The sequence below is a fragment of the Podarcis pityusensis genome (genome assembly GCF_964106645.2).
Source record: "Podarcis pityusensis genome assembly, chromosome: 4".
NCBI classification, from domain to species: domain Eukaryota; kingdom Metazoa; phylum Chordata; class Lepidosauria; order Squamata; family Lacertidae; genus Podarcis; species Podarcis pityusensis.
Window position 1 is genome coordinate 23,700,945 of NC_138027.1, and position 15,733 is coordinate 23,716,677.

General features: G+C 41.2%; 2 protein-coding genes across 3 annotated transcripts in view; one reads left to right on the forward strand and one right to left on the reverse strand.

Annotated features, from left to right (window-relative positions):
* Nucleotides 1-5,902, reverse strand: part of CRYL1 (crystallin lambda 1) — a 36,924-nt gene extending 31,022 nt beyond the window's left edge. Inside the window, exon 1 of the mRNA XM_081002542.1 lies at nucleotides 5,723-5,902. Coding sequence (XP_080858668.1) covers nucleotides 5,723-5,763 — 41 coding nt within the window. The 5' untranslated portion in view covers nucleotides 5,764-5,902. The remainder of the gene's footprint in view (nucleotides 1-5,722) is intronic.
* Nucleotides 5,903-9,040: 3,138 nt separating this feature from the next.
* IFT88 (intraflagellar transport 88) overlaps nucleotides 9,041-15,733 on the forward strand; it is a 34,404-nt gene continuing 27,711 nt past the window's right edge. The window contains exons 1-8 of one of the 2 annotated variants that reach the window (XM_081002540.1): nucleotides 9,041-9,174; nucleotides 9,298-9,364; nucleotides 10,504-10,599; nucleotides 11,042-11,104; nucleotides 12,177-12,233; nucleotides 12,820-12,873; nucleotides 14,822-14,885; nucleotides 14,979-15,048. In XM_081002540.1, the coding sequence (XP_080858666.1) occupies nucleotides 10,510-10,599; nucleotides 11,042-11,104; nucleotides 12,177-12,233; nucleotides 12,820-12,873; nucleotides 14,822-14,885; nucleotides 14,979-15,048 (398 nt within the window). In that variant the 5' untranslated portion in view covers nucleotides 9,041-9,174; nucleotides 9,298-9,364; nucleotides 10,504-10,509. Of the gene's footprint in view, nucleotides 9,200-9,297; nucleotides 9,365-10,503; nucleotides 10,600-11,041; nucleotides 11,105-12,176; nucleotides 12,234-12,819; nucleotides 12,874-14,821; nucleotides 14,886-14,978; nucleotides 15,049-15,733 lie in introns of both variants that reach the window. The other variant, XM_081002541.1, reaches the window with a different exon arrangement.

Below are 15,733 nucleotides of genomic sequence, written 5' to 3' on the forward strand. Positions count from 1 at the left end.
TACTCTGATCATGGCTCCCTTGGCTGTCAGGATTCTTCCCTGTCCTGTTACCTGAAAAATTTGAGACTAATCTGGGAGATTATGCATGTGCTCTACCACCAGGGTTCAGCCCCACTTGGCAATTCTTTTTTTTTTTTTAAATGTTGTATTGTATATTTAGTCAATCCTTTCTTTCTTTCTTTTTACAGAAAATGATATTCTATGCAATTCTATCTTAGATACTGCTTAGTAATGATAATACTCATTTCAAAGATCAGCTAAATTGCACAGTGCCAACAAACAGTCCTGTTTAGTATCTGCCTGCCAACGGGCATAATTCTTGCTAAATATTGGGATCTAATTTGGATATGTAGATGCAAATTTTCTGGTCCTACAATAAAATATTAATATGGAAGGCACTCCCTAGCCCTATTCATTAATTCATTTGTTCAATTATGTATATGTAGTCAATTTCTCTTAATTTTTTAATCACCCTTTTCATTTGCAGATAATATACTTGTATTACTTATTATTATTAATTGAATTTATATATACCAACCTATACCTGGAGGTCAGGTCTCAGGGCGGTTCACAGAACAAAATCAAAATATAAAACCACAAAATATAGAATCAAAATAAAAACAACAACCCAATACCCCCCCAAAAAAACATACCACACATTTTAAAAGGGCATAGGATGTCAATCAAATCAACCAAAGTACTGTTTAGAAAAGAACGTTTTTGCCTGGAGCCTAAAGGTACATGATGAAGGCACCAGACGAACTTCCCTGGGGAGAGCATTCCACAGACAGGGAGCCACTACAGAGAAGGCCCGTTCTCATGTTGCCACCCTCTGGACCTCTCAAGGAGGAGGCACACAAAGAAGGGCCTTAGAAGATGATCTCAGGGTCCAGGTAGGTTCATATAGAAAGAGGCAGTCCTTGAGGTATTGCAGTCCTGTGCCGTTTAAGGCTTTATAGGTCAAAACCAGCACTTTGAATTGGGCCCAGAAACTAACTGGTAGCCAATGCAGTCTGACCAGGATCGGTGTAATATGCTTAAACTGTCTTGCTCCAGTGAGCAACCTGGCCGCTGAATTCTGCACTAGCTGAAGTTTCTGAACCTTGAGATTACCAGAGAACAGACAACAGTAGTTAGGCTATCCCTGTCCAGATAGGGGCGTAGCTGGGCCACCAGCTGAAGCTGATGGAAGGCACTCCGGGCCACAGAGGCCACCTTAGCCTCAAGTAACAGCAAAGGATCCAGGAGTACCCCTAAGCTACAAACCTGTTCCTTCAGAGGAAGTGTAACCCCATCAAGAGCAGGCAATCTCCCACCCATCTGGCCTAGGGAACCACCCACTAACAGTGTCTCAGTCTTATTTGGATTGAGTTTCAGTTTTTGGCTCTCATCCAGTCCATTACCGAAGCAAGACACTGGTCCAGCACTTCCACTGCCTCACCTGCAGATGTAAAGGAGAATTAGAGCTGCATAACCCCACACTGAAGGTTCCACAGGGCTGAAAAGCATTCCCCAAGCAACACCCTCTGGGAACGACCATCCAAGTAGGACTGGAACCACCGCAAAGCGGTGCCACCCACCGCTAGTTCAGACAGTCGCTCCAGAAGGTATCTAAAGCCACTGAGAGGCTGCGGAAGAATTAACAGGGACATGTTTGCCTTGCCTCTCTCTCAGCGGAGGTCATCATACAGGGTGACCAAAGCAGTTTCTGTGCCAAAACCCCAACTGAAATGGATCCAGAAAATCAGTTTCTTCCAAAAGCACTGGGATCTGGTCTTGCTCAGGAAAGGGAGATTAGCAACCGGCTGGTAGTTAGTTAGGTTTTCTGAATTCAGGGAAGGTTTCTTAAGGAGTGGTTTTACCACTGCCTTCTTCAAACAGGCAAGGACCACTCCCTCTCATAAAAAGGCATTGATCACCTCCCTACTCATGTGCTCTTATTTATTGTTTTGTTATTTCTTCCATGTAAAGATCCAGTAAAATCCATGTTTAAAAATACGAGACTACTCCTAAATTCTTTTCCATGTCTCTGTATTGCTGTAGTTGAAGGAATAAGCTAAACTGAGAGTACATGTTATAGTCGAGGTCCCTTCAGTTGTCCTGTCCACATCCTCAAACCACCACCACAACAACAACATGATTCCATACACTTTGACTGGCCAGCTCTAGAAACCTACTCTAGAACTTTATCAACACTGACGTTTAGTTTGGATCAAAATGTGAGTGACCTTGTGCTCCAAGTGCCTTGCAAATTGCTCACTTGCAGGAATCTCTCAAATTCAACAAGTCTGACAGCAGACCATCCCAATAGGTCCTTCACCTTTGCATTGGGGGGGGGGGGGTGAAGGAAAGACTGCCAAAGGCAATCTACCGTATTTTTCGCCCTATAGGACGCACCGTCCCATAAGGCGCACCTAGTTTTTGGGGGGGGAAATAAAGGGGGGGAAATTATTTTTCCCCCAGGCGCGGGGCTGGGGCGGGGGAGGCCCGAGCTTCCCCCGACCCCAGCCCCCAAACAGGCAGCTCTCTGCAAGCCGTGGGAGCCCAGCGCTGGCTCCCGCTGCTTGCGGAGAGGTCCGCGAAGCCTGGACGCGCTGATCTCAGCGCGCGCAGGCTTCGGCATGCAGGCAACTCTCCGCAAGCAGCGGGAGCGCTCCCGCTGCTTGCGGAGAGGTCTGCAAAGCCTGGACGCGCTGATCTCAGCGCGCGCAGGCTTCGGCATGCAGGCAACTCTCCGCAAGCAGCGGAAGCGCTCCCGCTCTCCAGGCTTCAGCGAAAGCCTGCATTCGCCCCATAGGACGCACACACATTTCCCCTTCATTTTTGGAGGGGAAAAAGTGCATCCTACAGGGCGAAAAATACGGTAAATCTCAACAGGTAGCGATCCACCCATGACAACCCTGTTATATTAACCCGCACTAACAATTTCTCTGTGGCAATAAACAGATTCAGTGGACTTAGGATATATGTTGATCCCACAATGTATTGAGAGAGAGTATGGCAGTCATGAATTCCTCAGTTAGATCAACCAAATGGAGTTGTCAAAACACAGCTATGATAATAATGATGATAATAATATTTTATTATTTATACCCCACCCATCTGGCTGGGTTTCCCAGTGCAGTGAGGAAACCCTCAAAGAGGCAAGATAAGGCCACATGAAGTCACAAGTTATTAAAGGTTGTAGCTATAGTCATGTCATATCAAAGTCACTGAAGAGCAGACATCAGAACAGAATATTCCCACATTATTCTATTCTGCAGCCAGGCAGTCTATGCAAACACCTCTACAGATTTTAAATGCAAGAATGTGTCATGAGATGCAAAACACTCTTTTAATTAACATGTTTTTATTATTCTTAGGTGACAGCGAGAAAATCTTTGAGAAGCTTTTCAAGTGTCTTATCATATATTCTTAAGTGTTTCTTATTTAGAAAAGACTGTAAATAAAGCAGCCTGACTTTTAAAAATGATTTTTGCAAGTTCTTTTTTAAAATTAAATTTTGATACCGTCGTTCATCAGCTCTTGCCACGAAAATAACATGTGCTTTATATAAGAAAGTTATATAATCCTTGCACAGTATTATCCTCCTAAGTAAGCATGTATAGTATTGCAAGCTAAATGTGCTTAAATTGGCCTGGATTATGCCCACAGTAAAGTCCCTTTGAGTTCAGTAGGACTTAATCTGAATTGGTATGCATAGGATTGCACTATTAATTGCCATGCATTTTCACTAGAAATTAAGCACATGCTCCACTTCAGACAATAAAATGTCTTGGGCACTGACATTATTGTGAATGGAACTGAATTGCCCAATAACTAAGCAAAATAAGGAAGTATTTATCTCTTTTTATAACTGGGGACAATGAGGAATGGTCATCATATTTGCCAGAATCTTGCAGATCTCCACATCTGCAAGTAAAAGGCAGCAAAGGAGATAATCAGAACAAAAAATGTGGAAGTATATTGCAAATGTGGCTGAGTAAGCTATCTATCTATCTACACTACAACACTGTATACTAAACTAGGAAGACAATATGCTTTAGAATTACTGAAATAGAATTTACAGAGCAATCATAACCCATACAGGTGGAGTTTGGACAAATAACTGCTATAGTACCATCTCTACTTGAATATGTCTTATAACTCAATGTATTAGTATTTCCATAAAATGCTTTTAGACTTCAGAAAAGGCTTACTTGAACCTCTGATCAGTTTATTGTCAGTATTTATAATAGCAAATGTATATAACACTACACTTTTTGCACTATTCACCATAGGAAATTAAAGCTTTCCACATATAAAGGCATGGATGACCACACACTTTCCTTGGAGTTTTACTGATTTCAATGGTACTTTGTTTTCATACAGTTAATAGCCGTGTTAAAAATTGGCAATAAACATGATTTGTTTATCATTTGTTCTCTTAATCAGTTAACAGGTTACAGGAACAATAATGGTGCAATTCCACATGAAGGTTACTAATGGTACAGAGGTCATCTACTTCACAGTTTTATTCAGACATACACTCAATATTCAGAACAAACATGTACTTTCATTCACTTAGTTTACAAGAGAGTCTCTTAATCACATATCTGACAGCAATTCATAGTCCACAGTGCAGTAGCCTCAACAGACTACCAACAAACCTCTAGCACAGAAAGAATTGCTGGTTGACCTTTGTTCTGTGCTAGCTGAAGTGTTCCAATTTCCGACATTTAAGCAGTTTCCCAGTTGGTGCTGCCATTGGGCAAAGTTTGACCTTACCCTCTACATACCACTGGTGACCGATGCATAACTGAGTGCAACCCCTGGCTGCTGCCTTAGTCAAACAGCATGCGACAACGTAAAAGGCACATGCTCCAAACACAATTCACACCTCTTATGTTCTGCGGTCGGGCAGCAAGACTGCGTTTGAAGAGTTAAGGTTGGGGCGAAAACATTCAATTATAAAAATAAGCAAGCCAGAGTTTTAGGCCTTATCAAACGGGGAAAACAGAGGCATATATATTTTAAAGCCATTTGTGAGCTTCCAATAGACATTTGATCAGCCACCAAGTGAACAGAATGCTGGACTACATAGGCCTTCCATTTGATCCAGCAGGGCTCTTTTTTTCTTAATTATAAGCAAGCACACACAATAGCACTAATTTTAGGTACAAATTTCCTGTTACTTTAATTAGATGCAGTTAATTTAGAGGGAGGAAAAAAAGAACAACACATACAACCTGAACATAAATACATGAAGGCTATCCAGATTTCAATCAAGTTACTACACTATAAAATTATCTTGGCAAAAATCTACATATTGCTGTTTATAAAAGCTTTCCAAAACACACCACACTTTGAATTTCCATGTTGGCAATGGACTTTTTCCCGTGCTGCTATTCACCTAGAATGTCCTTTAGCTCTCCATGTGTTTCAAGGTAATCTGTACAGACTAAACGCAAACAGATTAAATGGCTTAGATAAGTGTTCTATTCACACGCAGGAAAGTTACTCATTTGTTTTGTCTTTTTTAACACCTTGCTGCAGCAACAGCAAATGCCAGTGTAAGTTGTGGTTTGGTGGCTTTGAAGATCCCACGCCTAAAACGCAGGTTCCACGTCCTTCGCGCTTTCCTGGGGGGAAGGGGGGGCACAGGATCCCCTTTCCCGGACTTAAACACCCTTCTCCCTCCTCTCTCCTTGCCAACAGGAGAGCCCCTCGTCAAGGGATTTACCTGCCAACAATCACAACACGTCCCTCTTGCACGGGATCCATCGTGCCAAGCTCAGGTTGCAGCACTCACACAGCAGGAGGAGGAGAACCCGGGAAAAGCCACTGGGGGGGAACGTGGGCCAGCGGGTCCCTTTTCAAGGCGGCGCTTCCTCCCCACCCCGCCACCCCCCAATTCCAAGGGATGTCACGGCCACTACCATTGGCTCCCAGATAAGAACACTTCCCATTGGCTCCCCGGGTGCCCCAAGCGGCGGCTAGAGGGAACGTCTCCAGATGGGGGTTACCCGGGTCAGGGGAAAAGAGAGGCGGGTGGACGCGTGGGGCTCTGCAGCGGAGGGGGGCGAGGAAGGGGGTTCATTTGCTTCTTCCTTCTTCGTTGTGGAAGGAAGTCGGCGGGCAGTTCCGAGAGAGGAGATTCCACAGCGACTTTGCTTTCCCCTTATGGCTATGCATCCAGATAGATATATGGCTTCCTCTTCCGCGTCTTTCTGGGGGAGTGCTGCGCGGCTCGGAGGATCGGGCCCTGTGAGGGTCCCACAAAGAGAGAGCGCATGCGCAAGCCAGAAAAGGCGGCAGGAGGTGCTGCTTTACTCACCTCTTTCTCTTAGCACACCAGGGGTCCAGAAGAGCCACTTTGCAGGGACTCCATCCCAAGGGATGTGGGGTGGTGGCCTCCTTGGCTACGGTATTTGAAAGACTGGGGTGGAGGGAGAGAACCCACTACCACCTTTTTCTCTCTCCCCAGGAGGCAGTGATGGCTACCAAGTTGAAAGGCTTTAAAAGAGGATTAGACAAATTCAAGGGAAACCCAGCCGGATGGGCAGGGTATAAATAATAAATTATTATTATTATAAGGCAGACTGAGGCAGATGCCGCCTCAGGTGGTGGAAGCCAAGGTGTGCTGCCAAGGGGAAAGTCATATTGGTAACAATTCCAATATTTTGGCTGTGGTCCATACATGTTTTCTTGAGAGTAAGATCCATTTAGTTCAATGGGACTTTGAGTAGACACGCCTAAGGTTGCAAGTGGGAGGGACACAGAAAGACTTTAATTCCACTGATTACTCAGGGAAAGAGGATACACAAACAAATCCCCTTATTCCTCTGCTGAGACAGAGGAAGGAGAAAGTGATATGCTACTAAATAGTCAATATTTACTCTGAGAGACCAGAGATAGGCACCTGTCAACAGGGCTTCTATGGACTTTTGCCATATACTATGAAATGGAAGCAGTTTTCCTTCCCATTTCATTTCCCCATTGTCCACATAATTTGGAAAAATTCAGAGGGCTTAAATACTTTTGTATTTAATTAGTTACAGTAGTACCTCGGGTTACAGACGCTTCAGGGTTAAGAACCTAGCTTCAGGATGAGAACAGAAATCGTGCTCTGGCGGCGTGGTGGCAGCGGGAGGCCCCATTAGCTAAAGTGGCACCTCAGGTTAAGAACAGTTTCAGGTTAAGAACGGAACTCCAGAAGTTCTTAACCCAAGGTACCACTGTACTGTAAATTGGCCCAAGTACTTTTTGAAGGGCTTGGTATAAATTAAAAGAAAAACATAAACCCACTTTTACTTTTACTTTCCTAGTCTATAGAATATTATTATCATATATACTCTGTGTGTGTGTGTGTGTGTGTGTGTATTTCCTAGTCTATATAAGCAGTTCTGTTAAATGCTGTGAAAATATTTCCTTGCTCTGTCATGTCCTTTTCTGTTTAACATGTACTATTATTGTACACCAGTAATCCCCAAACTGTTCCACATGAGATCTATTAGTGTGCCATGAGAAACACATTGTATTAATTAAAGGCTTGTGTGAGCCCAGAAGTACCCCACCACAAAGGAGGATGTCTACAACATCCCTGCAAAAGTGATTCACTCTAACTTTATTTCCTTCTGGTCACTGTTGAGGGTAGGCAATTCTGCCATCTATGTCAGGCTGGTATGATTATAGCACTCAGTCGTTCTCTATGCAGAGATGCAAATGATTACTCTATCGCAGAGAAGACTACCTCTTGCATCTCTGTGTGATTCATTGCTCTGGACCTGCCTACTTCCAATTAGTGTTAGAAAGGAAAAAAGTAAAGGTTTTTGGAGGACATTTCCTATATGTAGACATATAGAAGCTTTTCAGTTACTCAGGTAGAATTATGTATAACTAACAAGCTTCTATGTTCCTACACCAACAGAAGCTGGCCCCATAAAATAAAGCTACATACACATTACTGTTTACTCTGGTACACTCCCACTGGTGGTGTCTGAAGCTGTGTACAATATACATGAAGTTAACCACAATGCATATCTACAATGTGGTTTTCTTGGGAAACACTGCTGTTTGATGTATTTTCCCCTTAAAAGCAGCTTCCATCTAATTTGAAAATAAGCCACATTCACATTACAATTTGAGATACTTTTGAGGTAGCTGTCATGCATGCACAATGACATGTATTTACAAAATTGTTATATGCACTGCAGCAGCAGTAGGATCAAGTCTCCAATTTTCTGAAAATAGGCACTGGGCTTTTGTGCATAGTATGCACAGCACAAATCTTTGGATATCGGGCAGCTTGTCAGCTTAGCTAACAAAGTGTGGGGTCTGAGAGAGAGTAGAAAATAAAATTACTAGAAACTACTTAAATCAGTTAACATGGATTTGTGATTCCTTCATTACTCCTTCCTGTTCTTTTAACTCCCACATCAATCACTGTTGTTTTACCTGGGTTTCCAAATTAACCAAACCTGCTACAACTTGTTTCTTGTCATTAAACACAACCTAAACATCAAAGTGGAACTGCACCAATCCATCCAGAACAGGAAGTGTGCATACTAATAAAGAGATGAATGTTCCAGCAAAATATTGTGCCACCAAGCCACATGTTCCCATTGTTTAAACCACTTCAGGGCAACCTTACAAACTTGAACAGCGGGAAAATGTTAGAAGTTTCTAAACTGACGAGGAGCATAGTGGAATACAAGAGCCTGATCCTTATTTAAAATAATAAGAAAAAGGATTTTAATCAGGATAATTGCGTATGAGTGTGAAATCTTACATAGCTTAAACTCATCCTGTTTATGCCCTTAAATTGTTCCCCTTTTATACAACAAATTGCACTATTTTTCCGCTCTCCCTTTTATTTCCCTGTACTGTCCCCTTCGCTTTATGATCCAAACCCCGTCCTTATGCTCGCGCTAGGAAGTAGGACGTGACCAAAACTGTGGGCGCGCTAAGGATGCAGTAGCTTCACCTTGTGCTACTGCGCATGCTCTAATGCTTTCCCCTTCCCGAGCAGAGCGTTCTCGTCGCTAAGCAACCTGAAGGGGTGCATTGTGGGCTTGCGAGGGAGAGATATAGGCCCTAACGTTGACAACGACCCGGGGCTGCGTCTGTCGCCCGAGTAGAGGGAGGGAAGGCAGCGCGGACTTGCTGGACGTCTGACAAATTTCCTGAATATTGGTTGTCAATCTTATTACGCTTACAGGTTTTTTAAAATTTTATTATTCTGTAATTATTTTACTGTTTTGAAAAATATTTTCAGCAGTGTAACTCTCGTTCTTGGTGTTTGCTTTTACTGTATAGGAAAACCGACACAACTGGAGTAGCTAATCGCAGCTCCCGACTCCAGAAGAGTTTAACGTCCATTGAGGTAAGCATGACATTTTAATAAGTTTTTCTTTAAAAAACACTTTGGGGTTTTTTGCTGTGATGGTTTGTATTGGGTTTTTCCCGTGATGATTTGTAATGCAAATACAAATATCAGCAAGAAACTGATTTTGCTGGTGCAAGAGCATCGGTGATGCAAGTTAACTGTTACACAAAAGTGTGTGCCGATGCAGCTGAGCGATTACTATCTGTTCAAACGCTGTTAGGAATTATCACCGTGGGCGTAGTAGACAGGATTTTTGTTAGGGGTGGCAGGCTTTTGTTGGAGGCAGAATCTCAGATTTGTATTGATTTTTATGGATTTCGGGGGGGGGGCAGCTGCCCTTCGCCCCCCCCCTTGACTATGCCCATGATTATAACTTATCTGATTTATTCCATTAGAAGTATATACTTGATCCTTATCAGTCTGGTTTTATTGCTTGCAACTGATGGTCATTACATTGTGAACCACAAAAAAATCAAGGCATTCCAAGAGCAAGTTAAAAATGTACCAACTTTTAGGACTGCAGGTTATCAAAACTTAATGTTATAAAGTTTCTGTAAGGCCCAAGAGGCGCAGCAGGTCAGAGGGGGAAGAAATCATTTTATTTAACAATCTCCCTGGCAGTTGTCACTGTTGTGGGTCCTATAATAAAAATGTAACTTCCTCACAGCTAGCACCTATAAAGCTACTTTAGGTAACCAGCTTGTTTACATTGGCCAGCACAGCAGTCATCTAATTTTGAAAAGCTTCTTAGTAAATTTTGAAATGAATGGAGGGACGTTTCCATAGGTAGATTGCATAAAGGACAACATAGGATATAGCACACAATGTTTTTGATCTGGCCTGATCCACAAACACAAAGACTATACTTTGTTGGGCTGTTAAATAATTTATCCATAAAATATTCAGTGAGCATAAACTGATCCCGGAAGAAAAAGACTTAAGTTGCACACATATTTGTAACAACCAATGAACGCAATAAGACTTGAGCAGACACTCATAATTGGAAGATACCACAAAAGTAATCTAGTTTAATGCATAATTTATATGTTGTAACAATTTATGTAACTGGACTAACTGAATGCTTACTGAACGCTGAAGATAAAGGTAAATATTTTAACGTAGTCGATGTTTTATAGGTTAAAATGATGAAAAATGTCCACCTGGCAACCGAAGCAGATGAAGATGATATTTATTCTGGTTACAATGACTATAATCCTACCTTTGATACAGAGGTAAAAATATGGTGATACCAAGTTTATATTTGGATATTTTACAGTTTTGGTGTGATAAGGAAGCACATTCCCTGTTTCCATGACCGCCTGCTACTTTGCATAGAAGCGGAAATGAAATGTGCAGAACAGTTTGGATCAGCGTAATTGATATTAAAAAGCTTGAGCTAGTGAAATAATGTACTACTGTGAGTCTGCATACAAATGTAGCAAAGGCCATGGGTGATATCCAATGTAAGCCACACTCGAAGTCAACCTGCTGTAACTTAAGTCCATCAATTTAAGTGGGTTTAGTCTGAGCATGATTTCATTCTCTATCACCCTATGAGAACAAGTTAGTGAAAATCAAATGAAATGCATGTCTGTATGATCTAACTACACCAGCAAACAAAATGAATTGCGAAGTTAATTATTCCAATGTTTATCTGTTTTTATGTTGTTTTAGGATTTAGAGAATGATCCAGCTTTTCAACAAGCTGTGAAAACTAGTCATGGTAGAAGACCTCCTGTAAGTAAATATTAAGAATTAAAATATATCAAAGTAAGCATGTGTGAGCGCTTCCAGAAGCTGCATTTCTGCTGTAACAAGTTCAGCCTATATGCTTATTAGTCCCACTAAGTTCATCAAGGCTTTCTTTCTGCTGAGTATGCTTAAGATAGCAGCAGCCTTTGCTATTTTCATGCCCAGCAGAAGTAGCATGTGTAGTGCCATAACTTTCCTCAACTATTCTCCTGTACCTTTCATTGTGAAGTTTGCACTTTTCTTACATTTGTGCCCTTGGGACTTCGCAAGTAGTTTTCTTCTGTAATCAGACTCCAAATATGTGACTCTCAGTTGTGCCCCTTGGAATGTTTTGCTCAGAAAATCATGCTAAGATTCCCGAGATGCAGTAAGGACAGCATATTATGATCAAGCACTGAACATATACAGTAATTAGCAAGTTATTGGAATTGAAGAGAAATGTGCAAAAGGGCAATGAAAGTTTTCCTTGATAACTGCGCATAAGTTACCACTTAAGTACTCATCTATGTATGTTTCATCATTCTAGTCAAGCACTGTTCATACTGACTAGCAGTACTTCTCAAACCCAGCTCTTCAAAGTCCAGAGCAGAGGGGTTTTTTCTGAGACTAGCTACATGAGATTCCTTAAAGAAAGATTCTGGGGGCCATATCTGTGGCCTCATACCCACAAGGCACATACTTTCTTGCTGAGCAACAGATGATTTTCTATCAGTGTTGACTTTCTGATCAACCATTTAGTAATACAGTAGGTTGGTCTGTTGCTTCAGTAGATCTGATATGTTATGAATGCCCCTGTTTTTGGACAGTAGGAGACAGTCTTGTCTGAATTCTGAGAGAGAGTCACAACTTTTTAGTCTCTTGTCAAGAGGTTGCTCCAAAAACACAACATGATGACATTAAAACAATTTTGTATTTTCTCACGAATAAAGGGAAAAAACATTTTTAGAAATTGGTATATAGCTTTACTGTAATTTTCTGTAGTAATTATATTTTTAATATGCTACTTTCTTTGAATGAATACATCATTCTTGCTTAACCTTTAATCTTTTCTAATAAGCTTACAGCCAAAGTTCCAGGTACATCAGGTTCACGACCCTTAGCTACTGGATATGGGGTAAGTTTTTATTTTGTACTGAAATTTACTCAACTTTTCTTTCTTTGGCTCAGCACTTTCTCCAATGAACCAATACACATTGCTGTTTAATTTCTGATTCCAATAAGCCTATACAGTTGCATACCGATGGGTCTCACATTATGCAGAGATGTAACAGGGATTGATGCCAGACAGTGACAAGTGAAGTTCTGTAGCTGAAGAATCTCAGGGTGGTCTTCAGGTCACATAGTACAAACCCAGGAATTGGTCCTGGTACTTGTTGGCATTTGTCTTTTTCATGGTTTGTTTCACCTGCCATTCTTTGAATGAGATTACTTTCCCACTTCAGAGAACATCAGTGTGAAGCTAGTATTGCTTGTGCAGGGTGGAGAAGACAATTGGAGTTGTATCTTTCTTTGCTGCAGTTTTAGAAATCTGGTATCTGCAGTGAGAGTTCCCATCCTTAGTTCTGTAAATTCTGTAATAATAGAGCAGTGTTCCCTTTACGGTATTAGAACAGTGTCCTCTGAGATCCAGTCCTGTTCTTCCCTTAGAAGCAGAGCATGCAGTGATTATTGACTTTAAATATTTTCTTACATTGTGCTAGTCAAAGACAACACTATCTTCATCAATGGGCAGACCAATGACAGCAGCTGTACAGGTAATATTGCTACAATTATTTCTAGTTTATAGACAAGCATCAGTGTAATGTATAGAGCAAGTCAAGAGACAGGTCATTATGGTGAAGAGTTGAACTTCAAGCAGACAGAAAAAGAGCTGAGAAAAAGAGGGGAGGGAGAACAAAACTCAATGAGTACAACATTAAATTTAATCTGTCTCTTTTTCTAAGCTATTATTATCGTTTTGTTTCTTCATATTTGTCCTTGTATTTATCATGGGCTTCTAAAAGCTGAAGGTGTGTCTAGATTAAAACAAGCTTACACCTTTTCACATATCAGTTTATTGCTTGATTTGGTGTATTTCCAAACATAAACCAGTTTCTTTCACATGCTGCAGAAGATGGAGGAATCTGTAGTAGGTAAAAAGCTAGAAAAGTTTCAGGTTGTGTTGTGTTGCCACCAGGTTGCAGGAGGGGTAATCTTGGTCAAATTCCTGAAGATGTTCTGTACTCTGCAACATTTGAAAGCACCTCTCTGGCATCAAGTCCTAAATGTGCTTCTTATCTTGTAATACAGTCAAATGCAGAAGCTGTGCTATCATGACTTCGATTAATCCAAGTGATTAATCAGCCAGTAAAAGCAGGGGTCCAGAGGGCATGTGATCAGTTGCATCTCTGTGACTATCCTGTCCGCATCATCAGGCTGCATCAACTGGAAATGATCCCGTAACAGTGGGCCAGATGTAGCATTGGAGACTTCAACTGGATTTGGTTTGGTAGCATCTAAGTCATTTTGAAATCAGATGACTTTGCCCTCAAAGTGTCTTGCAAAGCTCTTACAGCTAGTTACATGTACTCCAGGAGTCTGTCCCTTGAATCTGGGGTAATGAGTCTCTGGTCCTCATGCAACAACCCTGTCAGCTGACTCCTCAAGGATGCAATAGATGCAGTGAAGAATGACTTCTTTGCTGCCTTCACCCATGTGGTAGGCATGATTATGTGTCATAGCGTGTGTTCAGTTGGCTTCAGAGCAAGATTTGCATCACTTGCAATCCAGTCTTCATATAGCCTGCTTCGTCAACCACAGCTCCTTAGAGTACCAGGGAAGAATACAATGTCCACCATTTCTCAACCTTTGGTATTGTACCTTTGTTAGTCTTTCTTACATTGGAAGCTCCTGAAGGAGGGCTACCAATAATAATTTACCAGCATCCTGAGACAATGTGACATATCATCTAATAGGAGCAATCCATTAGTAAAACCATTGTCTCCTTTCCCCCATTCGTTCTACAGGGGTGGGGGGAAACTTCAGCATATATTGTGCAGCCTTTTGCTATGTCTAAACATGATCAGTATTTTAGAAATGGTAAAATTAGATTGTTTAAAGAGAATAGTATAAGATTATTCTGAATACCTCTAAGACTGATGCATTTTAGTAAAGTACATTTACCGAGAAGTAAGGTTCACTGGGTTCACTGGGGTTTGCTCCAAAGTAAGCGTGTAGAGCAGCAGCAGAGGCAGCATTTATCATCTGTGATCTTAGCATGGTGGGGCTACAGTACTAAATTCTGAGATAAGCCTCTGCTGCTGCCTTTTTCTATCAAAGAAAGGGTATCTTCCTGCTCTATGACTTCAAGTTTGAATTGCCTGATGCCATCAGGTGCTTGGTGGGTGAGTGGCTCTGCCCATTTGTCAAAATGGCCTGTGAAGGGTGGCCAATTTGTTTATTCTGTGAACTGCTGTGAGATCTTTTAATGAAGGGTTGTACAGTATATAAAATTAACGAATAATAACAATAAGTAATAATTCTTGGATGTAGTCCTGGCCAGATGCCATTCTCCATCTCTGTTGTAGAGTATTGCAGTCTTAAGAGGAGTTCAACTAGTGTATTCATTATAAAGTACCTAAAAGGTCATATAATTCAGAGTGATATAATTTATAAAGCGCTGCTTCCTCAGTTATCCATATAAATAAGCTTTTGTTTTTAAAGGATGGTGTTGCTCGACCGATGACAGCAGTTCAGGCAGCAGGTTACACCAAAGCAGTTTCCAGAGGTACAGTTTTAGAAGAATCCTTGGCAATAATAGGTTTTTTAAAAGCCTTGGGAAGGCACTTTCTTACAGTTCCCACTGTTTACTAATCTGCAGGTTCTGTATTTGATCCTCTTGGTCAAGCAAGGGGACCAGCTCCTCCCCTAGAAACAAAGAATGAAGATAGGTATGTGGACAGTGTTTGACTTTTGCAGTTAAATGCTTCAGATCTGTTTTGTTGTTGTTGTTCAGTAATTTTTCATTAAGATTCCACCATTTGTGCATCTGGATTCTGAAGAGAAAGAAAATAATTTGATTAGAAGAGGATTTTTGCTGTGCCTTTATTTTTCTTAGGTTGCTACACTATGGCTTTGATAATGTAGCAGTGGTCCTGGGTTATCTCATTATATGGTCAGTTGTACAAAGTTTAACTTGCTTTCTGTGAGAAAGTGCTTTGCTGTCACGTTTTGATTTTTTAATATATAAGCTAATAAGTTAACAACAGCGCTGCATTTAGCTATATATCTACTAGCATGAATGAATTCAAAAATGTTGGTGGATCTGCAGACATAAATCAGAACGAGGTTGGCCAGCTGTGCACAATAACAGCAGAATCTTAAAGCAGCCAAAAATAACAGGGCTTCAGCAGCTTCTTTTAATTTCTTCTTCCTAGACCACCAAGTAAGGCATGCCTTTTAACGATCAAATGTGTTGTGATTTAGCATCATCAATATTTATTAAATTTTGATTGCGTTCCATTACAATGTTCCTTGTGAGGCTGATGATGCAGAATTAAACAATGACTGCAATACAAAAATAAGGATCTAAATCAACATTTATAAAAATATTTCCCATGGCAAACAGATGCAAAG